Consider the following 24,078-nt stretch of genomic DNA (forward strand, 5'->3'; position numbering starts at 1 on the left):
ATGCTTTAGCTAATATATTCTTTTTTTCCTAAGACAGAATAGGCAGACTGAGGATTGAAATCACAAGAGAGCTTTAGTATTTGGAAAGAAGTCCTCTGGCAAAAAAAAGAAGATATCATAAATTGCCTGGTGTAGCAGCTAAATGGAAAATAATAGTTTTAGAAAGTTGCTGCTGTGTGAGGTTAAAACATACCACAGTATCTTTTGGGGGGAAAAAAGTAATTTTTTTTCCATCTGTGAGATAAAATAATGGTTCTAGAAGATAAGAAGTTCTTTTATTGCCATTCTCTTCATCTGATGAGGAAAAGTGATTTTTTTTGTAAACAGAAGTATATTAATTTATTTGATTTTAGGCCATTACTGTTAGATTCTACTTTAAGCAGAAGAAGAATAATATAGCAGTCTGTATGAGCTTGGGTTATGGAGTTTTTAACTTCAAGAATATTAAAAAAATACTCCTCAGCTCCCAAAAGTATCATTCATATTGGTTTTGATGCTACTCTCAATACATGATGGTGTTGGAGATGTGGGAGCTTCAAGAATGTAATAACGTGTACAATTTAGGACAAGTGGAACAGAAGCTTTACTATGATCATAGAAAACTGAGAATGGCATCTCCCACTCTGCTCCCCTGTTCTGTTCAAATGATTGCAGAAACCCAACCTATCTAGTGTTTCAGGGACACACAAAGGGAAAGAGGTGAGGAAAAGTGATCATTTCAGTGTTCATAAAGCCAGATGTTCACTCCAGGTGGGATGAATGCCTTCATGAACTTGCAAACTGCCACAGTCCTAAGGAATCAAGCAACAAATAGCATGCCACTAAAGCTCTTGGTGGAGCTTTGAGCAGTGGCACGCTGCCTGTCACTCTAACTCAGAAGTAGGGAGATGGAAACCATCACAGACTGTTAGCTTTTAGTTGAAAGGAATATTCTTTTCATTTGGATAAACTTCTCAGCCAGACCTCCTGAATATTAAATATGAGTAATTTTATCACCACAGTAAGCTGCCAGAGGAGTCTGCTCTTGAATGGAGACCACGTCAGCCCAAAATGAGATTCCTCCCTTCCGTAGAGGTATTCTAATTTTCAGAGAGTTTTAAATTTAAGAAGACATAATTTTTTTTTCTCTTCAAAGATTTTGAATTTTAAGTCCGTGTCTTGACCTGATGATTTTCTTTCTAGTGGATGGAACTGGTTGAGTTTTTCTTTGGATAAAAGGCATTATGGTTTTCTCTTAGGGGAAGGGTGGTGAAGACACAGTGCTTCTTGCAACAGGATTTTACAATTAAAATTCCCCACTTTCAGAGGCTTGGTAATTTTTTTGAGTATTCTAACAATGAGCCATGTCAGCACATCTCATAGCGTGCTCACGGGTGGTGAGGAACTTGGATTTGGGGGGTTGCTAATCTTTGCATACTGAACAGTGTTCAAATGTGGTATCACTGGCCTAATGGTGTTTTCATGATGAGATGGGGGGTTTATGGATTCCATTTTTGTCTTCTCTCATTTATGATTTATGAGGCCCTCCATTCAACACAATATATGGAAGGATGACATTTAATTTCAAGTTAGGATGAAAAAAAATAGGCCACCCAAAATGTATACAGACTTTCTCACTTTCCTGCAGTGCAGAAACTGCCAGATCTGGATACCTTCTGGGTTTCTGCTCTCAGAAACCCATGATCTGCCTGTACACAGGTAATGCAGGCTGATGTGTCAAAATTGACCCAGAATCTGTCTAAGTTGCTGATGTGGTCTAGATCAATTTAGAATTTAAAATAAATGTTGTTGAGTTACTATGCTGTAGATATTCATCCTAGTCTTTCTTCATTTCAGTGATGGAATTTGGATGTCCATGTATGTTACTGAAGTCTTTATGTGCTGCGGGAAAGTGTTTGATAATTTGGGTTTTGTGACTTACCACTCATAAAATACTCCTTTCTCATAACAGGTTGCTGAATGCGATAAAGCCAGGATTGGTAAAAAAGATCAATAGACTACCGACCCCTATTGCAGGTTTGGTGAGTATATCAAATGGAGGAAAATATTTCAGTGCTGCTTTTTGCACCTTGACATTGACTATGGGATTCAGATAGCAATTATTTTTGTAATTTGAATTCTTCTAGCCTAGTAAACTCAGACAATCCCTCTGAAATTGGAATGCTCTGTGTAGTCACCTTAAGACCTTTCAGTCTTTTTTTTTTTTTTTTTTTCCAGAAGTAGGCAGTTTTTAAGTGGCAGGGTATATTTTTAGAGGAAGATGATCCTCTTGGTTATTTATCACCTCTCAGTTGTGGCACTAGCTTTAGTAAAACTGGAATGCATGCATTAGAAGCCACCACCACAAAAAAAGATAGTTTTTGGAAAGTAAGAAAACTGTACTTGTATATTTTGTCTCATTTTCCCTTTCCCTAGAATACCACAGTCTGGAGATAACATTCATTGTGGGGCTATCTGGGGAACACTTTCATGTTGACTTTAAGGGCAGAGCAAAGTTTGGCCATACTCTGTTGTAAGCCAGGAAGACCACAGAGGATGTGCTGACAACTCATGGGCTGTCAGGAGTGCTGGGTGCTCAGGGGGTCACCTCAAGTGGTAGCACAACCCTGTGCTTGCTGTTGGGGCAGAAGGCGGGGGTGTGAGTTTTGGTTGGGTCTAACAGGATTAGCCACATAGTAATGTGGCTGTATTGATTTTACCTTCAGTTGTAATTGGGAACAAAAGGGTCTTGAGCATGTCAAAAGTGGCCATCCTCTGTTTAGACTCATCATACATATACATGGTTCCTTTGTGTTCTGGCACTGTTCACACTGGCTTATAAAAGATTCAGAATATTTTACTTGCTGATAGCTGAAGTTAACATTCCTTTGTATAGAAAGCATAAAAAGTTTCAGTGTATCAGAAACCATTTTACATTTGCTGTTAAATTAGTTTTATAATGTTGTTACATAGCCTCTGAGGCTGGGTCTTTCAGCCTCTAGACTGACAAGGATATTTCTTCATGAATACTGCCTGGTCTTAGAATCTCATTTTTGAGATCCCTTTCTCTAGTTTCCTTGAGTGCCTTTCTTTTGCCTATAAAACCCATCTAGTTTTATTCCTTTGCAGTCCTATTTGAAAGGAGTATTTGATATAAACAGCTGAAAAAAGTATTGGTAGTGCAGTTTTCTTTTCCTTGGCTTGCTTTCAGGAAAGACTCAATTTTTGTTATGACTGTTTTAAGAAGATGATATTGAATTACATTAGTTTTTTTCCTTATTCATATGTAAAATCCCAATGGTAAGGTGGTTATAGTAGGAAGGACACAGAAAAAAAGTCATTATGTGCATGTATTTTTCTCATTCCTTGAGATAAAGCTCTCTTGCAAGATGTGTATCTTCAAAGCAATACGAAAAATGATATTTTAAGGATACTAATGATACAGCAGATCTTTTTATTGTGTTGTAAAGTGACTTTATCACCTCTGTCCTCTAATTTTCTTTAGTAACTACTTTTCTAAATATTTTTCTTAAGAAATAATTAGGCTATTTAAAAAGTTCACTGTTTCTGAGTTCTTGAACATTACCAATGGATGTTTTGATCTACTGTTCTGTGACTAAATGCCTCGTCCCAACAAAACAAACAATCAAAATTTCCCCTTGTTTTCCAAGATGTCTGGTTCCATACCTGCTGACTTTTGTTGCCATTTGTAGTTACAGTGGTAAGTGGCTGCTTTAAGGATTGCATGTGCATTTAAATGATCAAGTGTTCTTTCTAGTCTGTTATGCTTATTTATGGTGTATTATTTAAAAGTACAGCCATCAGGGGGGTGTTTGAGCATAGGGTGTATCCTTTTCTTTTCACTTACCTGTACCATGCCTACATGTCTGAAAAAAAATTTAAAATATTGACACTATAGTCCAGAAGCAGTTATACCTCCTAGGTAGTTGACCATATATGAGAGACATTCCCTTATTAATTGTCAATTTTTCTTTATTATCTTAGTTTTGGTTTGTTTGACATACTAAATAGTTACTTCTTCCCAGTTATTTCACCCCAGTGAGGGTGATTTCCTCAAGTACAAGTGGAAATGCTGTGAAAGTTTCAGTGCCTTTTCTTCCTTTCATGAGACATTTGCTTTTAAATCCTAGATACTGCTTCTGCCTAGAAAGTGTAACCTAATTATTGTAACAAAATTAATTTCTTTCCTGTAGCTGATGGAATAAGTATTTATTTCTCTAGGAGAGACAATAAGTACATTTTCTTTTATACACAGTAGGAGCTAAAGCGTAAGAGTAATTGTGGAGTATTCAAAGTGCCTTTTGTTTCATCTTTAACCTCCAGAGACACACAACAGTTATTTATTATGTAGCTCTACAAAATGTCTACTTGAGTCTAATTCTCCAGATACAGTCTCTTTTTCTCCTTTGTTATGGTAAGGAAAAATTAGGAACTTTCCTTTATTGAAGGAAAATAGTGAACTTGAAGCCCATTTCAGACACAGGCTGAGGTGTTCACTTGGGAGTATTATCAGCTGTAAAAATTTTACCTGTGTTTCATGTTTGAGTTACTTCTCACAACACTTCTGTAGGTATTATGTACAACTGGTTTAGTGTTGACAGACTGAATTCTTCAAACTTTTCCTAGCATTTAAAACTAGATGAATCCACAGTTACCCTGAAATTCTCACCAGTGACTTGCTCATGTATTTTGAGAGGAAATAATTTATTTGCAGATCTCACATACCAGAACACCAAACATTTAAGTAAAATTTATTGGTTATAGTGCTGTGGTGTTAAAGTAAAAACTTAAGGATCTGAACACCACCATACTTAAGCCATAGAATACACAAAGATGATCTTTGTCTAGTTGCAAGTCTAAGTCAGGATGTGGATTGTATGCAGCATTACATATAGAATTACATATGTTCAGCTTGGCAGGCTTCTTTGTAATTTGCTTTGATCTCCAGAAGTGCCGACTGCTTCTGTTATCACAGCAGAAATGATACATTGCTTTAATGAAAGAAAATGTAGGACCACTGCTTTGGTATTCAGACTCACAGTATTAAATCTGATGAAATGTTTTCTCGTTCTTGTTCAGTATTCATTAATCCCAAAAGCTAATGCTCCCACCAAAAAGCAAATTCACAAAACATTCAAAGAACACATTAGGCCGAGGTAGCAGTAACAGGCTTTACTAAAAGCTTTGTTGCCAGAAGACATTTTCTCATGTGAGAAATTGATACTGAGCATCTTTGTTTTAAGACTGTCAGGTTTCTACCACCATCTTTTCATGTATTTAATTGTAGAAGGCTGGAGAACAGTTTTGGCTGAGTTATAAATTAAAAAAAAATCTGGGGCTGCAGAAAACTTGCAAAGATGTATTAGAGTACAATGAATATAATTAACTTTTACAAAACCAGCAATTTTTTCAGTGAGTTGCTATTGGTTTCTTTCATTTTGTACTTTCATAGTGAATACAACTGATTTTTAAGGTTTCTACTAATTGCAGTTTTGTATCTCTATACCTTATTATCTATTCTGTAAAAAATTACCAGCATCACCGTAGATAAGCTTTGCTCTGTAATACTAACCACTGTATGTCAACTTTCTTTTTCCCTTAAAAAGATTCCAGATTTTGCTTCCTGTCCCTGAATAATGTCACTCTGTGAGAAAATAAAAGGTTTCTGCCTTATCTTTTGTTTGACAGGATTTAGGGGAGTTTATAGCATTACTTCAGTTCCTTGAACAATCCCCACAGGAGCTCAGACACTTACTTCAGAGGCTGTGTGAACGATTCTCACATATAATAGGAGGAAGTAGTCAAGACAAAGATGGAGAGATGAACTTTAGCTTGAATCTTGGCTCATGTTTCAGCACTACTGTGTTTACTGTGGCATCCAGTTTTCAGTTTGTTTATGGTCCTTAACTTTGTGACATATGTATGATATAGCACTGGAAAAAATAGACCTGCAGAAGTCACCTGGTTGCATGGTTATTGCGCCAAGATGAACAGAGCCATAATGTGCTGCTTAAGAAAGCTTGTTCCTTTGAAAGCAGAGTTGGGTTTTTTCCTCATTATTTTCCCAGGAAGTTTCTTTTGGCAAAGAGTTCTCTGAGAGCTTGCTATTACCCTTATTAAGAACAGCTATCTGTTTGCTGGTGCTGGTAGTTTGTTCTTATGCTGTAATATTGCACAAATTGTACGTTTTGGGTTTTTCTATCTTATATGTTATTTCAAAGAAATGTCATCATTATGTTAGCTAGGAGTTTGCTCTACTAGTTAAATTCAGCAAATGAGAGCCCAAGTATAGTGTGTTTCACACTACAATTAGTGTGAAAATAATTAGCAAAGATAGAGAAATACACAAAACTTTAACAGATGTGCATTATTTTTATCGCTTTTTTCATTCATCCCTCCTTGTTATTAACTTTTTTCTTTAAAAACTACCTTCTTGCTTTTTTTCTTTTAAATTTATTGCTCTTTCTTTAATTCTAGTACTTTCTGGGAAAAGCCTGCTCCTATTTTAATGTATAGATAATTTCTGTTTCCTTGTTTTGTATTACTATTCTCTGCTGAACATACTCATTTCCCAGCACAATTGTATTCATAAAAAAAGTCTTGCTGTGTACGTTGTGGTACATGTGAAGTAAACAGAAGCAAAATTTCCTGACTAACTAAAAACAATAAGTTCTTGGCACTCACATTCCAAAAGCATTTTTGTGAATGTTGACGGAAAAAGAAGTGTCAACAGCATAGCAAAATACTGTGCAAACCTTCTGCCTTGTTTTCTGTGGATCTTCCTTGCTAAATAGTAATTGGCTTCTCTACACCTCTTGTGCCTGCATTCAGTTTTGAAATCTGAATGTTTGACTAATGCAATATTTATGGTCTGGCCAGTAGTTGAGAGCAGCACTGTGTGCTTTGGCTCATTACATACATGTAATATACAATGAATGTCTTCCCTTAAGAAAAAATAATGCTTAGTATTGTGTCCTTGTATTCCTTGCGTTGTTTGGGTTTTTTACTCCCCTAGCTTTCTAGACTGCCTTCAAATTGATTTTTCATTTAGATTTTCTTGCCTTGGGTGTCATCTGAGCTGGACAGAATTACTGTATAAAATTCCTGTTTAATGAATTTAGCTGTATGTTGTATTCATAAACATTTCTAAGTTACACAAAGAATATAAAAGCAAACTAACAGGTGTTTCTTGACCACATTGTAAACAGGGTCCATGTGGAAAACTCTGCAGTGCAGCTTCGTTGCAGAAAGGGGAAAACAACCATCAGTTCAAATTTGGCAGGAAGCACAGAGAAAGCAGTATTGGGGGGAAAATGAGATACAAACAAATAAAAACTAAAAGTTTATATGGAAATTCTGCTATTTTTCTTTTTTGAACTAGATTGAAGGTTTTTATTGCTTCCAGTTAACCATACAAATGCTGTCCGGGAAGCATTGCTCTCCTGCCATTTAGACTAGTAATACAAATGCAAAATACAATGCTGGCATCTCATTTAATATTTTATTGATTAAAATGGCTCTTCGTACTCTGGTGTGTTTGGTTTGGTTCCATAACTCTCAAACATTTGATGCTGGAAACTAATAATTGATCTGACAGCAAATATACTGGAGATACATTCCACTGCTGCACTTGGGTTCAGCCTGTGTTGCCTGGGTTCCAAGTTGTACTATAAACCGATGTGTGCATGCAAGAGAGGCAGAAATAATAGGAAATTAATAGAAGGCATGTACTGTAGAAAAACAAACAAAACAGAGGGAGGTAAATGACCTCACCTTATTTATTTGTTTGTGATGATCTGAGCTGCATTTAGCAGCTCAGGGACACACTCTCAGAGAAGTGAGTTCAGCCAACTCCTAGTAGTCTTCATGTTCGCCACCTGTGTATGGCTCATGAGTTGTCCTTAACATCCACGGGCAATCACTTCTTCCCTCAGATACCAGCTGCAGTGTTGTGTTTCTGATGGCTGGAGGTGAAACTTGAAGAGAAGAACCTTGTTCATTTCCAAATTGCCCGTTATTGATCCCTCAGGAGTTTTTATGTGCTTCCTGCACCACTGGCCCCAGCCAGAACTCAGCCAGGACTTTGGCAGACCAATCTCACTGTTGGCCCTAAAGTCCTATCTTCTGGATGCTTCCTTGGCTGGAGTGCTTACAGTTCATTCAATAAGCTAAACTGTTTGTTGGCTGGGACCACTCCTTGTCATGCTAAGGATACTGACCCTTTCTGCCAGCGTCCAGGAGTTTGTCCTTTGCTGTAAGATGAAGTCTCTCAGTACCCAGGGTGCCTTGAACAGTTTCCTTGTTCAAGGAACAGCAAGAACAGCACCAGCCAAGATGAGTAAATATTTGCAGGACACACATGAAGAATGGCTGTGATCCATAGCTACTGTGGACATATGCAAACTTTGTCATATTGTTGAGACCTCTTCCCAAACTAGACTGGTTAGGATTCAAAGGTGCAGCATTTTCACAGCCAGCTTAAGCTGTGCCCTCAGCCTGCTGAGCTCTGCTGCTGAGAATGTCAGGACTTGGTTTGGCCAAATGCTAATAATACTTGTAAGTTCTTTGAAGCAAGGATCATCTGTTAGTCTGTTTTTGTCTAACACCTCACCCCATGAGTCCTGCTCCATGGCCAGGACTCCTAGACAGTATGTTAATACAAATAATAAATAACAGTTACAAAAATATCACAAGCATTCCTATGTCATTCACAGCCTCATTTTAGACTGCTCTCCCAACAACTGTGAGTTTAATCTGTAGATTTATAATTAGATTTATTCACACTGAATAATTTATAATGTTAATATGCAAGTTTGGAGGGAAGGGGAACCTTTTATGTGATAAAACCAAGAGAGGATGGTCACTGTAGAGGATGTCCTGTTTTGAATTTTTTTTGTTGCTGAATGGAGACACCCTTTTCTTGCCCAGCTTTAGCATGCTTTAGAAAAAAGCAGAGTTTGCATGTTTTGGGCTATCAAATGTCTTCTCAAAGATGTTATTTATTAAATATAATAATGACTCTTTACTTTTTCTTTTTTTTTTTTTTTTTTTAACAGAAAGTTTAGTAAACTGAAGGATTCCAGGGATAAAGTTTGAAAATTACAAAAAGGAAAATGTCACTACTGCTGAAGTGATAATGCTAGGCAGCTGAAACGTAAACTTGCCCTTATCATGGCATCAACCTTTACTATAAATGACAGTCTTTTCTTGGTTTGGGGAGGGCAGCTGGCTTCCAGGAAGAGCTCATTTTGTACCCATGAAAAACGTAGGTTGCCCTCTGGAATAACTGTTAGATTTGCATTCAGATGCTGGAGTCCTTCTGCAAGTTCAGCCATGACTTGCATTATGTTGGTTTAATGACATTGAGTTGAGTGAGTATTTCAGAAATGGCAAGCTTTTGAAATTCTTCTCTAAGTAAACCTCTAAGTACCTGTAAGTGTCAGAAAAAATAATGGTTTAACAAACAAATGCCATTTGCCACATGGCTTAAATTTGCACTTAATGAAGTGAAGGATCAGTGCCTTCCTTGAGCTGCTATCTTTGAAACAGCCTCCTGAGCAATGATTTATACTCTTCAGAAGAAATGCCACTGTTGAAGCTTATGACTTGTCTTAATAGTTGGGCAAATACCACATGCTCTGGAGACATGTACCGTCTTCAGGAGTTTTCAGTGAAGGACTTGGATGCCCTGAGTCTGTGAATGTGTCACCTGTGTCCTGTGAGGAATGAGGCACTGTTGCAGTTGTATCCAGGCACCTCCAATTTTTGTTTGTCTTCTGTTGCAAAATTGTTTAGTTTGCAATGAGGATATAAAAAGAAGCACTGAGCTGGTATACTGCAAGTGTTTAGGCCAACACACATAAAATATGCAGAGCTACAGCTATCCATGTCTTGAAGCTAAATAAATATCAGCTAAATATCAGCTTTTGTTCTTAGCAAGGAAGACTAGACATGAGGTTATGGTTGCTTTCAACTACTCTGTATTTAGCATTCCTACAAATGACAGCACTGGCCTTCATGTTAGCTGGAGTGGGCAACTGACCTGGCTAAAAAATGCCCTTCATCTTACAGCATGAACAGAAATGCAGGCAGGAGGGAAGGAAGAGGCTCACCAAGTTGGGAAAAGAGGTGTCATTCCATCAATTTAAAATAGTTCTCAAACTACAGCTACAGAGAGTTTAAACTTAGATGCACTCCTTAAGGTATTGGCCAAACGCAAAGGACACAGGAACCTAGGAAAGTCTCAATCTTAAATCCTTCATTTAAAGGTTGTCTGTGTTTAAAATTACACTTAGTAGTATTCTCACTCCCTAATTCTGGGAAGCCTCTCACAGGTTGGAGTCTGTAGGTCTGCACTATAAATACCATCTCTGATCCCCAACTGTCTTTTTCAGTGACATGTAGCCTCTGCTGCAGAGAACAGCTAGATCAGTGTTGATAGCTAGATAACAGCAGCAGTGTGAAAAGGGAGGGTACCTTCCCAAAAGCCCTTAACCTGAGAAGTCCTTGGGTGGCAAGCCGGAAGAATTTTCACAGTATAGTCAGACCAACAGATTGGCATCTCAGAATGGTCCAGGGAGGCTCAAGCTCCCTTGACCTTCTCTTGTGAAAAGAGAGCAAGCAACAGTCTGTTGTGACCCCAGCCCTTGGGCTGAAGATGGTGGCAGAAGAATGCTGTCTCTAATCCCCTCCCTGGCTGCAAATCAACTTGGTGAAGACTATTGCAGTTAATGTCTGCTAGCAACTGCTTGTACTGTTTCTGCGCTGAAAACCTTTCCGGGCACTCTGAAGTGGATTTATTTTAGATGATGTGCCTGTTGCTAGCAGGAGCCTACGTGCTGAATGCAGATGATGGAACGTGTCTTGCTCCAAAGATCACATTGCAGTTGTTTTCCTGACTTAAAGCAAACAAGCAAAAAGGCAAAGTAATGGAAAACTGGTGCCTTAAAGATCTGTGCAAAGTGATTTCTTTATTTAAGAGCCCAGTAACACTCTGTAGTGTGGTGCTGTGGTCAAGAGTTCATAGAGGTTGAAATACCTGACACTGAATTCTCCTTGTCTCTGCATTCCTCACTGCTCCTGGATTAAAGCCATTTGCTTCCTGCTTGGCATGGTACTTTTCAATTGTAATGTATTTCCTCTTAAATGTCCAGAGGTCTAATGATACTATTGTAAACCTGTTAAAATTAATGCTGCAGAGGAAACAGCTTAGTTAATTGCTTATGGAAAATACAGTGATAGGCTGAACTATCTGACTGAGGGACATCAAAACAATTAACTATTAACTTTTTGAAAGCTGAAAAACCTTGTGATACCATGTGCAAATCTTCCCCACAGCTTAGTAGGAGAATTGCACATTCATTTATGGACAAGCAATATAACTAATGGTCTAGAAAATTAATATTGCAATACAGAGGCCATCCTTAGCTCTTTGGAGTGGTGTCCTTCTGTTAAAGTCCTTACTATTGCCATGTATTTGTTTGTTTCTGCCTCCTCATCTTCATGTGGGAAGCACTATTACTTAGATGGAGAATGCCTGTTTTTCTTTGGAGCAATAGTGCACGCTGATTTATTACTGCATGATGTGTGAAAGGGAGTTTTCTTTTCAGGCTTTTCAATAAGGGGAGTGTATTGTACTTGCTAAATGTGTGCATGCCTCCAAGTGTTAACTGAGTTCAGCTCAGCTTTTTTCAGTCCATTCTGTTACACTATTTCTTTACCTCGGCTTTTCTCCTTTGAATTGTAGTAGTTCTCGTGCACAATTCAGAACCAAGCTTGTGTTACCCAATAAGGCCAATGGTAAACATGATGTTTTCCCCCCTTCCCCTTTCTCTTCTTTTTTAGCCATAATGTTAGTATTATTTGGTTTCCTTTTACTGCTAAAGAGATGTTACTTGACTTAATACATTGCAAAGTGGCTGAAAGCCAGATTATGACACTTACCCTTGCACCTGTTGTTGGACAACAAATTTCAGGCCTTAAACTGATAGCCCAGGGTGCTGATGCTCTTGCCATTTTTAACTGTTGGGTTGGAAGAGTGCTGTGTAGCTTGGCTGCACAGCCAACAAATCCTGAGGGTGTTACCAAACGTTCCTAGATATTTCTCATACCTTTTCTTAACAAAAGCTGCCTCATTGCTGCTGTCCTTTGAATACCATTTCTAGTTTGGTTGGAAAGTGGCTTGCTGTTTTTTCCAAAACCAATCCTAACTTTACCACTCCTGCCTAGCAACGGCATTAGGGATCTTATAGCTAATGCTGTTGGCTTACCTAAGTTGTCAGAAGGTCATTGAATTCTCTTCTTTGCATTCAAGCCCTGATATAATGAAGTTATAGAAGTTCCTGTGGAGCTGTTTGGTGAGTGCCTTCAGGGGGAAGCTGCAGGCCTGACTTGCTGGTAATGGGCACAAGAAGATGCAGCACAATAAAAAAGCTTAAGTGTCAGTGGGATATAGGCTTTCTGTGCAGGCAGCACCTAGTCTTTGGCGGATCCAAGGTCATTTTGGCAACTAAAGAGAGCTGAACTGTGAAGCAGGTCTGTTTCCTTGGCCAGCAGTGCATGGATCAGGAATGCTGGTCAGTGGTTTTTTGGTTTTAACCTTTCTGTCCTTCCTATCTCCTCCTGTCCTACAGCCCATAGCAGTGAATAGGACCATGCTATAAATGCTCTCTGCCTCTCAAGCCTGGTTTTCAGACCAAAGCTGGCACACCTGCTAGATAAGAAGTGTGACGTTTATGTATTAATTTCTGGAGTTACAGGGATCAGCCGTAAAGTATTAGCACCACTATACAGTGTGTCCTCTGTTATTTAAAAGGGACGATAGTGGATAGGTTCAGTTATTTGAGGTTTCAAGTAATCCAAGGCAATTTTCAATGTAATTAATACGTCAGGAATTTGACCCTTGTGGGGATAACACGAAGTTCTAGATAACTGAGGTGATACTGTAAACAAGTTGTGAAAATTGTGCCAGAAGACTGTCTGCACAGGTCAGTAGCACCAGCTAATAAAATATCTCAACTTTTGATCTGGAAAAATATTTCATGCAACTTTCACTTGACATCTGCAGAAGCAGAAAAAAAACTTTATTTTTGTACAATTCCTGGATGTTTTCTTTCATTAGGTTTCTCCTGTTACCCCTAAGGAGGTCAGATTGTAGTTGTTTCTTAAACTATAGCAACTGCATGAAAAGGAAAACTTGCAATGTTCTGAGAGTCCCACATGCACCAGATACACTGTTCTGCTGTACTGTTTGTTTCTTTCAAAGAAAATACAAGCAGATTTTTTTAAAAAATAGTGACTACTACTACAGGCTTGATACTGTATATTGGAAACAATGTATTTGCTGATATTTCAGAAAACAAATTATGAACAAATGTAGGAATTGCATCAATCACTGGCTAAACTAGTTGCAGACTGGTAAATAAAACAGAATGCTTCCCAGCGAGTGCTGTCAGAGCTCTTACAAAAACTTCTAAAGAGGTAAAGAGAAGTAAGTACATAAGTAAATGTTGTGGGCCAAAAGAACACATAAAATTTGTAACCTAGTTCAGTGTTTAATGACAGACTAATGTAAAAAAAGTAACACAACATAAAGTTTGTCACAGGAGACTAGGTTTTGTTTTTCTCTGTATGTTCTGCGAAGTCAGGCTAGATTGATATTGTCCCTTAGTGTAAATGCCTGTATTTTATTTTTACATTGCTGAATAGTGGCTGGGTGGAATCTGATATGTCAGTGGATTAGAATTTTAGACAAGGAAGAAGCAAGATAATTACATCCTCTTGGACAACTGCTGCAGTCCAAAAAAATTTGAATAAGCAAGGTACTAGCAGAAATATTTTAGAATGTGTGATGTTTTATCTTCAGCAATATTGCAACAGTTTTTCCTTGTTCTTTCATTCTATCTGAAACAACCCAAAGAGCAAAATTTAATCCAGTATTTTGATAAGTTTGAAGGGAGTTTAGGAACTTCAGACCTGCCTGGCCTCCATTTTTGTTCCTCTCCGAACTTTGAATGACACAGTCAGCACTGACAAAAATCTGTTTTCCTACAAAATATCAACTTAATGATATGAATCTCCTCTTCCCTGTTATACCATATGGCACTTCGAGTCAATGCCTTCAGGAGTCTGTAATTCAGAAAAAACACATAGATGCAGTAAAAAGGGACAGAGAGGAACAAGGTGTTTGTTAGTACAGTGTTATCAGCAAACTCAGTATCTATCTGCTATTGACATTTCAAAGGCATAACTAATGCAGAATTTTGGGGAGGATGATGGAATAGTTATAATGAAATTTAGAGGAGGCTACTCATAAGCATGAAGACTCTGTGTGAGAAAATCCAAAATCTGCCTAGAGTCAGCACCCACAGTATTAGACTAAGTTGGCTAGTTCCCAGGGGTGTTTGAGACCTTAAATGCTCTTTAGTCTTTACCCTCTGGTTGATCAGAGATTAATCCCTTGCTTTTTTAAATACTATTACCCAATCTCTTGAGCCACCCAATCCTGATTAAAATTTACTTTCTAAATTATGATCCTAGAGAACTGAAACTCCTTGAATTTCAGACTTTAACACATTTTTTGAAGAACTGAGAGTTCTTGGTGTTCTCACACCTGCATAAAAAATTCTTGCAGATAGTTTATCTTCCCAAAAGTAGTTCACTTTGCTTATTCTTTTTCCTTTGGCTGAAATTTGATGAGCAATACTAGAAATCCAGCACTTAAACCTTAATACAAACTATTATGTGAGTAAATTACATTCCAAGAACTTCAAAGATTGTGGTCAGTGTTCTCCATCACAGCTTCCAGTATAACTTACTCTATTTTAAAAGCAGCATAGAAATATTCTTGTCTTTTATAACTTTGCAAGTTGGAGAAATAAAAATGCCAGACTGAGGATGGGAAGTAAATAAAGGAAAAACAGTCAATTACTCTATCAGGATAGTGGAAGGTGGAGTTTAGGACATGCCAGAGAATGCAGAACCTTGGATAACCTCTGTGGTGTGGCTGTGGGCAACTCACCGAACAGTCTACTTGGGTTTGGCAGCTCACCCTTGCTCAGGACAGCCACATCAGCTCTTGCAGGAGAGCAGCCAGTGCCTTTCCCATTTGAGGGCAAATGGTCCAAATGGCCTTAGCAGTGCAGCACAGCACATTTAGGGATTTCCAGGTAGCCAAAAAGCCCCAGAAAGTGGGTACTGCTCAGGTGCTAGCTGGCTCTCCACAGTCTCTGCAGTCACAGGCATGCTGAAGCCCCTGTGCAGCTCTGGGCTGGCTGGCACATACACAAAGAGTAAGCAAAACATGTGTGACCAGACTCTGGTGCCTCCTGGGTGGGTGGGCTCCTGTGCTGCGGTTTGGGCAGTGTTCCTGCATCACCTGAGGTGGTTGCATAGCTCTGTAGCCCTTGTATTTGGATAGGGCTACATCTGTTGACCTTGTAAACGCCAGGTAGCTTCTAGTAGGGTCTCCAGATTTAAGAGTTCATTGGCTTCAGCACAGTGCTGAGCATCAGCTGGGTCAGTGCATTCAAGCAAGGCAGTCCTGTGTCTGATGAATGCATTCCTCAGTTGCCAGGAAGGGCAGTGTAGAAGTGCTTGCCAAAGCCAATAAAATCCTGCTGGCCTTGAGCTGATTTGGGGTAGCCATGTGTAACATTTGCATTCTCCAGAAATCTGCACCTATGGGAATGGTTTGGAGACGTGAGCTGGATGAGGACTGGGACTCTGCAGTGCTTTAAATCAGCTAATTTGCTGGCAGCTTCTTATTGGTGCTGGAGCTGCTTTCATAGTCTTTGATGCCTGGCCTAATAATCTTGCTAGACTCTCTCTACTGGTTCTACTGTCTACATATATCTCTCTCTGATCAACTCTGAGTCCTGGCCCTTTGTTGAGGAAAGGAAAAAAAAATAATATTTACGTTAAATTTACTATTTTCCTTTATATAGTCTCATCAGCTAAGTTTTTTTACATTTTTTATGTGGCTTTAAATTGAAGCAGTTTTTAGAAATAGCAGATGAGGAGTTGGAAGCTTGTTATTTGATGGTACGTAAACATCTCTGCTGGCCTTATTTGTGACTTCTGAGCAGGAGCCACTGGTTATACCCAGGTAAGCTGAATTATAAGCATGATTGGCTCTTTTCTTCAAACAAACAAAAGTTTATCTCAGGTCTGGCAAGAACAGAGAATATGGTATTTAGGTTTTAAGAATAAATTATCAGTAATAGGTGATTTGTTTTCCTTTTCTGTTCCCTTCACCAACAAACAAGACAAGCTATTTCTACCATCTTCACTGCTTAGATGTTTCTAAAGACCTAGTGTGATCCATGTGATGAACACATCTTCCTACCCTTGTTGCTTTGTGTATTCTGAGGAGAGAGAGGGTGTTGCAGTAGTAGACCTTTAATGTGTTGAAGAAAACTGAGCAACAGGATTATCAGTCCTGTAAGAGGACACATCCTTTCCCGTCCTCTGTTCTGCTGTCCAGAGGAACCAAAACAAAGACATTGTGAAAAAGCTGGGAAAATGCTTTGCAATAGGAATGCACCATATTAAAGAAGTCTTCCCTTTTTTCTCACTTTCTTTAAACATTGATTCTATTACATTAATTTGAGGAAATTCTGCTTCTTAAATACATTATATTATTGTACTACATTTTATTCATCCTAAAAGCTTAGTCTTCACAACTGCAATTACACTGACATCCAGATGTAATCCATGAATCCTGATTTCCAAATGGCTCTTCAAAGGCATGCTTGCATGACCACTATAGACTTAGTGAACAGAAGCAATTTAAGTAGGCTATTCAGTGTAGTCAATCTAGGTTTGCAGCTACAATAGCTTCAGGGATAGTCATGCTATTTCTTGAATCTAGAGTTGGCTTACTGATGGCTAAAAAGAAATTGAAAAAAAAAAAATCACTGCCAGACTATTGGGTAGCTCATCTTGCCATGAATATTTACCATAAAAAGTCCCACCAAAGCTGGAGTTATTTAAGATCACTGATAATTATGGCCATGCCATTTAGACACCAAATGTATGTTTTCATAGCTGGGAAAGAAACAACAGACACATGGATATAGTATTGGAGTATTCAATAATTCAAGCTATTATACTGCATATGCATGGTCAAAGTCACGAATGGGCACTGACTTACTGAGCGTATTTTTGCAGAGATATTTTGATTGTCTGTAAAATTCACTTGCAGAAAATTGAAAATTATTCATTTTCTTCCCCTTCCTTTTCCTCACCAAAGTAATTTTAGACACCTAAATATGAAAGTTTTCTATTTATTTTTTCAGTGGAAGTAAAAACAACAAGGTAGGTTTTTCATGGGGAATGTGCTGGAACTTCATTCAGTAGAAATAGCCAATTAAAAAAAAAAAAAAAAAAAAAAGAACTGTGGTTTTTGGACTTGAACAGCTTCTTTTTGAAGTGTTTTAAGGAGACCCCAACCTGAACATTTAAGAAGTCCAGTGTGTTTTATGTAATGTTGGCATGAAAATGCAAAGCTGTGAGTGGAGGGAAAATGTGTGTCAGGTATCATGTAACAGCAGCAAAAAGATTTCTGATGTTTATCAAACCTTGAACACCACAGATTATTAAAACATATTCCTTGGCAATAAAGAGTAGATGTTTAGTTTGAAAGGAGAAGTGGAATTTGTTGGGTTTTTGCAGAGGTCATGAACTGAACAGGAATGAGTCCTCCTTGGCGGTTTCACTATTTTGCTGTTTACCTTGGGGAATAGAGATTTGGTCTGATTTTAACAGCTACTGCCAGGCCCCCGGCCCCCACAGGCAGCTTTCTTGCATCTTTTGAGGCCCACCTACAGCAGTTGTACTTGGACAGAGGGATGAAGAGGCCCTCCAACAGCTCAGGATGCTAAGTGTCCTGATCCTGAGGTGGATTGTTGTCTACTGAGAGAAGTCCAGCTGACAAGTGTTACAATTCTCTGGCTTTAAATGGAAGATAGCTTTACTTAATACAGTAAGCAGAAGGGAACATACCATGTAAAAGAAAAGGGTCAAGAAAGTGAAGTCATGTTAGAAGTGGGTAGTTACTGCAATTAGAAAGAGTATTATGAAGCCAGGTGGTGGTCATACATTCAGTTTTAGAGGTTTGATGTCATATTGATTTTAATTTCAGGTACTGATTTCTTTTGTACCTTTACAGTTTCAGACCCTAGAAATAAACCTTAGAAAATTTCAGCTGTTCTCTGTCTCTAAATGCACAGCTGGTCCAGTATAGCTGGCTGTCATGAAACTTCAGATTATGCTCATCATGCACATATTTTCATTAAAACCCTTTGGGGGTTATACAATTGTGATGAAATCTGCTTCTGTACCTGATTGGGAAGACAGCTGATAAATTACATGGGGAAGGTAAGAATTGAGGCTATACCTCCAATACAGTTTCGTGTTTCTAGTTAATCAGGTTCTTGTGTATCAGAAAAGCATTATGTATACTTCTCACTATTACTCATATCTGTTTCCTTTATTTTTTTTTTCCTTGCCACCTGCTTTGGATGTAATGACAGAGAAAAAATAAAAGCAGTCAGTAGTGATCACAGATTGAGGAATATTTTTTCAGATAGTAATCTCTGAAGCTGCACGCAGATGCACCGATTATGCTTTGTGTTACCTCTGCTGGTTTGTAATAGATGATGCTGGTCAGACAATAATACAATCAGATACACCTTTTCAGGTGGACAGGCTCATGATGCACAGATTTTTTCCTCATTTTCTTCTCTGCAAGACCCACTCCATCCCAAAGGTTTTTTTGCAAGTTGAATATCACAGTTTCCTGGAGCTGAGTCCCTTGAATAGTCAACACTGCTCTTCCTGGAAAACAAGGTTATTTTCTCTACAGTCAGTCAAAATATAGAAAGCAGGTGTTGGGTATCAGTACCCTGGGATATCAAATGTGATCAAAGGGATCCCATGAAGCTTGGACTCTGCAGGCAGAGAAAAGAAGGCAGGTTATGTGAAAAAAAAAAAAAAAAAAAGGTATTATCTTTTGTAGACTTGCTAGTATAATTAAGGAAAACATGGAACAATGTTTTATTAGCACATACATTTGCTTTGCATAGGTAATCATCTTTACCAGCAAAGTATCCCTCTTGGCAGGAACATATAATTAGTTTTTAAAAAGTATCTGTTGTGCCATGGCTTGACACACGATTGCTCTGGCAGCAGTCTGTAAGGGCTCAGGTTTATTCAGCACTATGTGGTTTAATTGATGACTGTACAAAACACATGAAGGACTTACTTGTGTTGGAGATTAAGCTATTTGTGATGCTCTTTTGAACAGCCCTAGGGCTGTACCTTTTGAGTATATTGCTCATGAGGTAATTCAGCTTCATTTATCTATGGTTTTTTTGTTTGTTGGGTTTTTTATGCAGAGTGATAAGCTTTAACACTACGTCTAGCAAAAAAACACCCGTACTCTCTCATATTTAATGCTCAGGTTAGTTTCTTTGGTGGTCTCCTTTACTTAAGTTTTGTTTTCACAATATTTGGTGTAGTGGTTCTTATGACTTAAAACTTTAGATTTAAAGTTTATGTATTTTTGTTTTCTTTAAGCAGTTTGTTTGGGATGGCTGTCTTTTGAGTGCTTATAAATCCATAATCAGACTCTGTACTTGCCTTGGCACTTTGGGTCTGGACAATAACACACAAATAAACCAAACTTAGGAAACAGCATGTTCTTAGTTTTGAATTTCTTGCCCATTTTTAAATTTTGCTGTAGAGCTCATTTGTGGGGACAACAGCTGCAGGGATGTGCTGAGAAAGGAAAGTGTCCAGTTTCCCCAGAGGATGTCCAGAGGGAACCATTGTGGCACTAGCTGTGGTTTCAGGGTTGAAAGCCTTGAGATCTGTTTTTAGGTTAGTCATACTCCTGCACTCATAATGTGAGTGCAAATAAAGCTCAAATTGGTCTTCAGGACCTTTCTTCCTCTCCTTCAGACAGAGAGCACAACTATTATCAGGAGGATGGATAAGAAGTACCTGCCACAGATGGGAGCTCAGGTTGCCCTCTGAGCATGATGTTGTGATGTTTCTTCATTCTTGTCTCTTCTGTAGCTCTTTCCCCAACCCACTCTGACATAACTTTTGTATTGACTCACTTCATAGCCCCACCATGAAGGCAGAGTGAGATAAATAAGTCCTTTCCATCACAGCAAAAGGAACCATGCCTTACGTTTTTCCTGGTTGTGTGTTTTAATCCATCTCGCTCTCAATTTGCAAGGTGAATTCCCAGAGGCTTTTAGGAGTGCTTGGATACAATTCACTGTATGAGAACTTGTTTTTAACCCTGCTCTTCATGAAATTTCGTCACAAAAAAAAAAAAAAAAAAAAAAAAAAAAAAAAAAAAAAAAAAGTGAAAGGTAGGTAACAGAAGAAGTCATAAAACTGAGACCAATTTCCTCACAAGCCAAGCACTATCATCTGGTAGTAAAAAGTTGAGAGAGTGAGCTGCAGAGAAGGAGTGGAAAGGAAATCTTATCCTCTTCCTTGGCCATAGCATGGCTGTTACCACAGAATATGACATCAGATAGGCACCCTCTTCAAGATCTGGTGAAATCGAACATCTGTTTGACACCTGGCTGTCATTTCATCAGCATCAGATCTAGTGAATAGCCTGGAAATGTTTTCAGTTTTTTTCTCTGCCTGCCTATGTTCTGTTTTCAGTGCTGTAAACAAAGCCATCTTAGGGTGTATCTTGGTTTTGGCAAATCTGAGGGAGTTCACATCATCTGATCATCATCTGCTCTCTCCCCCAAAGACATGGAAGTTGACTGAGCCCCCATTTGTTCAAATGTTTTAGTTGTGCCTTCAGGGATAATGACCTGATGTAGCAAGGGGTAATATCAGAACCTACTTAAGTAGTGAAGTCATAGCATCATCCTTGTTGTGCTCATGCTGTGTGCACCCCTCCCACCCTCCCGTGGCTTGCTTTTGCCTGTTGGGTTGAAGTCTGCTCTTGCTCATGTTCTCTCCTTTGCTCAGCTTCCGTTCACATTATTGAAAAATTATAAATTTTTTATACATCCAACAGCAGCATCAAAGCTGTGTACTCTCTTCTTGCTCTAGGCACTTGCAGGTTTTTGCCCTAGTGAGAGCCTGGTTAGGAGCAGCAGGATATAAGCACCTTGGCACTTCCAGCCAAGTTGTCTCTGGAGTCAGGTACTGTGACACCCAAAGGGATTTGGGGTTGTTTAGCCTGGAGAAGAGGAAGAGTAGGGTGAGCTCATTGTTCTCTACAAGTTCATGAAAGGAGGTTGTAGTGAGGTGGGGGTTGGCCTCTTCTGCTGTGCCTACAGTGAGAGGACTGAACGACATTACTTTAAGGTGAGACAGGGGAGATTCAAATTGGGTATTAGAAAAAGAATTCTCTGTAGGATGATCAGGCATTGGAATAGGTTGCCCATGGATGTGGTGGAGTCAGGAGGTAGGTGTTCAAGAGGCACTTAGATCTGGCACTGGGTGATGTGGTTTAGTGGTTCAGGGGTTATAGGGGCAGTGTTGAGTGGATTGTTGGACTGGATGATCTTGAAGGTCTCTTCCAACCTTGATGACTTTATGCATCTATGATTTTTATCTTCAGCCAGACTTAGATATTACCTGAGGGTCACTTAGAGACATGTTTGGGGTTTCTGGTGTGTTTTGTGCAGCTGAAGTTCAGTACCAACTGGCCCATACTTCACACCATTTTAAAGGTGTTTTTTGCCTTTATGACAAGAAAGCATGACTGCTGTTGAAAGGGATACACATTTTTTACTTCTTGACTGCCCCAAAAGAAGCAGAAAAACGCTGGACTTTCTTGGCAAAGGCAGCCTTTACCAGCTTGTCGGGGGTGCGCTGGAAGGCTCTGCCTTGTGGAGCTGGGTGTTGTTGTGCCCGCCCGGTGAGCCCTGCTCCTCCTGATCAGTGTGATCCTGGCGGTGTTCACTCTCGGGACCTGCCTCTGCCCTTGCGGCTCACACGCCCCGCGCCCGGCGCTGCCTCTCCTCCCGCGGGTGGGGCCGGGGGCTGCGGCTCCCCTAGCCCTGGGGAGGGGAGGATCGGTCCAGCTGACGGGCTGCTACGTCCTGCTTCCCCTCCCTGCTCCCAGGGATCATCACTTTCTGTTTTTTTTTTTCCACTAGCGTTCAATTTTCGTGGGTGAGGCTATTGTGTGCCAGAGTACTTTCGGGATGTAAGCAGCCCTGCCTCCCCTTGCTGCTCTGGGAGGGGCTTTCACTTCTGGTGTGCTCTCAGCCTTACTCCTCTGGAGATTAACCTTCCTCGGCTTCTATGTGAATGTGTCCTAACTATGATCCATTTCCTACCAAATCTTCTGATTTGGAGTTTGCCACAGGAAAAAATCTTTTATGCAGCTTTATTATATAGATACAGTAAAACATATTGGATGAACAGTAGAACACACACACACATGCACACAAGCACACATATATATTGTTAAACATATGTATATAGCTAAACATACACAGAAAACCCTATTGGAGGAATAATAACACATATATACATGTATGTATGTATGTATGTAGACATAGACATAGACTTATGTAAAGTTCCCAGCCTTTCTTAGAGAAGTTTTTTCCTGGTGGACTTGAACTGAATATTTTAGTATTTCTATGAACCTGTGAATCAGGCAATAGCCACTGCTTTTATATAGATAATTTATCACCAATATTTACTTACATAAAATGGAAAAATAAGGGAATTAGGAAGAAATGTTGGGACCAGACAAAAGGCTTTTAAGAGTCCGTTGGAAACTGCTCAGAAAAGCAGTTTGGAAATTTTCTTACTTTTTTTTTTTTTAGAGATCTTCTAATTTATTCTGGAGCAGAGAAAATATCAGCATTCCAGAAATGAAAAAGGCCACCTGTTTGTCTGCAGCTGTCCTGCAAAACAGAGCAGTGCTACTGGCATCTAATAATATCTCCAGCTTGCAGAAGTGGCATGTATTTGGCATTTTATTCAGTGCTCTATGCAGCAGAGCACTGAATACAGCTTGGCTTGCTTTTATTTTCCCCAAGTTTATCTGAATATCTCATCCAGGCCATGCAGTAGCATCCGACAAACGATGGCTCCACAGTGATAAGCTGTAGAACCGATTTGCAGTGCGAATACAGTGAGACTGTTTTGTATGTATTGTGGCAGATGAAAGGAATGGACGAGGGCCAAATTCAAGCTGTTTGCCTTTGCATCTGATCAGCAGATCCTATGGAGAGAATTTGCCTGCTGTGAATATTTGATTCTCGCTAGCTTGAACTATCTTGTGTGTTGGCAGTGCTACTGTGTGAATTTGCGGTGGCTTTCCAGGGTGTCTGTCCTCCTCAGTTGCCAATTTCTGAGGGGGTTTTTACAGAGCTCAGGATTTTGTGCTCCACCTCGTGTGTGAGAAAACTTACTTAATGCTCTACAGTGAACATTTTTTTTCATATTCATAACGCACAGGTTAAACCAAACAAAAAAAAATTACCAGTGAGCAGTGTGTTATCTTTTCCCCCTCCCTCATTCCCTCCCTCCACCTTCATGAAGGTGTAACCCCTCCACCACCTACTCTCTGTGCATTATCTTCAGATAATTGTCCTGGCAAAGTGATTTTGTAGAGGTGAGTTTGTCTGATTACACAGCAGGAAAGGATGAAAAGGTGATGGTGTTGACATGCAGCTGTGAGGGCAGGAGCATTTTTCACTTCCTTCCTATGCATCCTTCTGACTAAGTTCTCAAAGAGTCAGTGTCTTATCTGTCCATGACCCTTCTTACTGGTTCATGCCTGGTTTTGCCTGGGAGTTTGCAGTTTTGTGTGTTGGTTAATTTTTTGTTTCACTATCCAGTATAGTGATACATTTATGTTAATAAGTTTTTGTTTTCTATACTTAAGAGTAAATGACATTGCTTGTAGTGCTGATGTAACACTAACTGTCAGGACTCTGCTGAGGTAAGCAGAAAAGGGTTGGGATTTAACCTATCACTGTATCCTGTGCTTGTGTCCTGTCAGTCACCACACTGAAGTGTTTCTCTTCTCTATGCAGCCTATTTAGACCTTCTGCCATTTTATTGATTAGGCAC

The 24,078-nt window shown here is 39.2% G+C and overlaps 1 protein-coding gene across 2 annotated transcripts in view; it reads left to right on the forward strand.

Annotated features, from left to right (window-relative positions):
* The window catches only part of LIMCH1 (LIM and calponin homology domains 1), a 172,910-nt gene that overhangs the window by 72,870 nt on the left and 75,962 nt on the right, over positions 1–24,078 (forward strand). For both annotated transcript variants that reach the window (XM_083860854.1, XM_083860855.1), the window contains exon 3: positions 1,952–2,021. In XM_083860854.1, the coding sequence (XP_083716980.1) occupies positions 1,952–2,021 (70 nt within the window). The remainder of the gene's footprint in view (positions 1–1,951; positions 2,022–24,078) is intronic.

The sequence above is a fragment of the Zosterops lateralis genome (assembly GCF_965231275.1).
Source record: "Zosterops lateralis genome assembly, chromosome: 5".
Lineage (NCBI taxonomy): Eukaryota > Metazoa > Chordata > Aves > Passeriformes > Zosteropidae > Zosterops > Zosterops lateralis.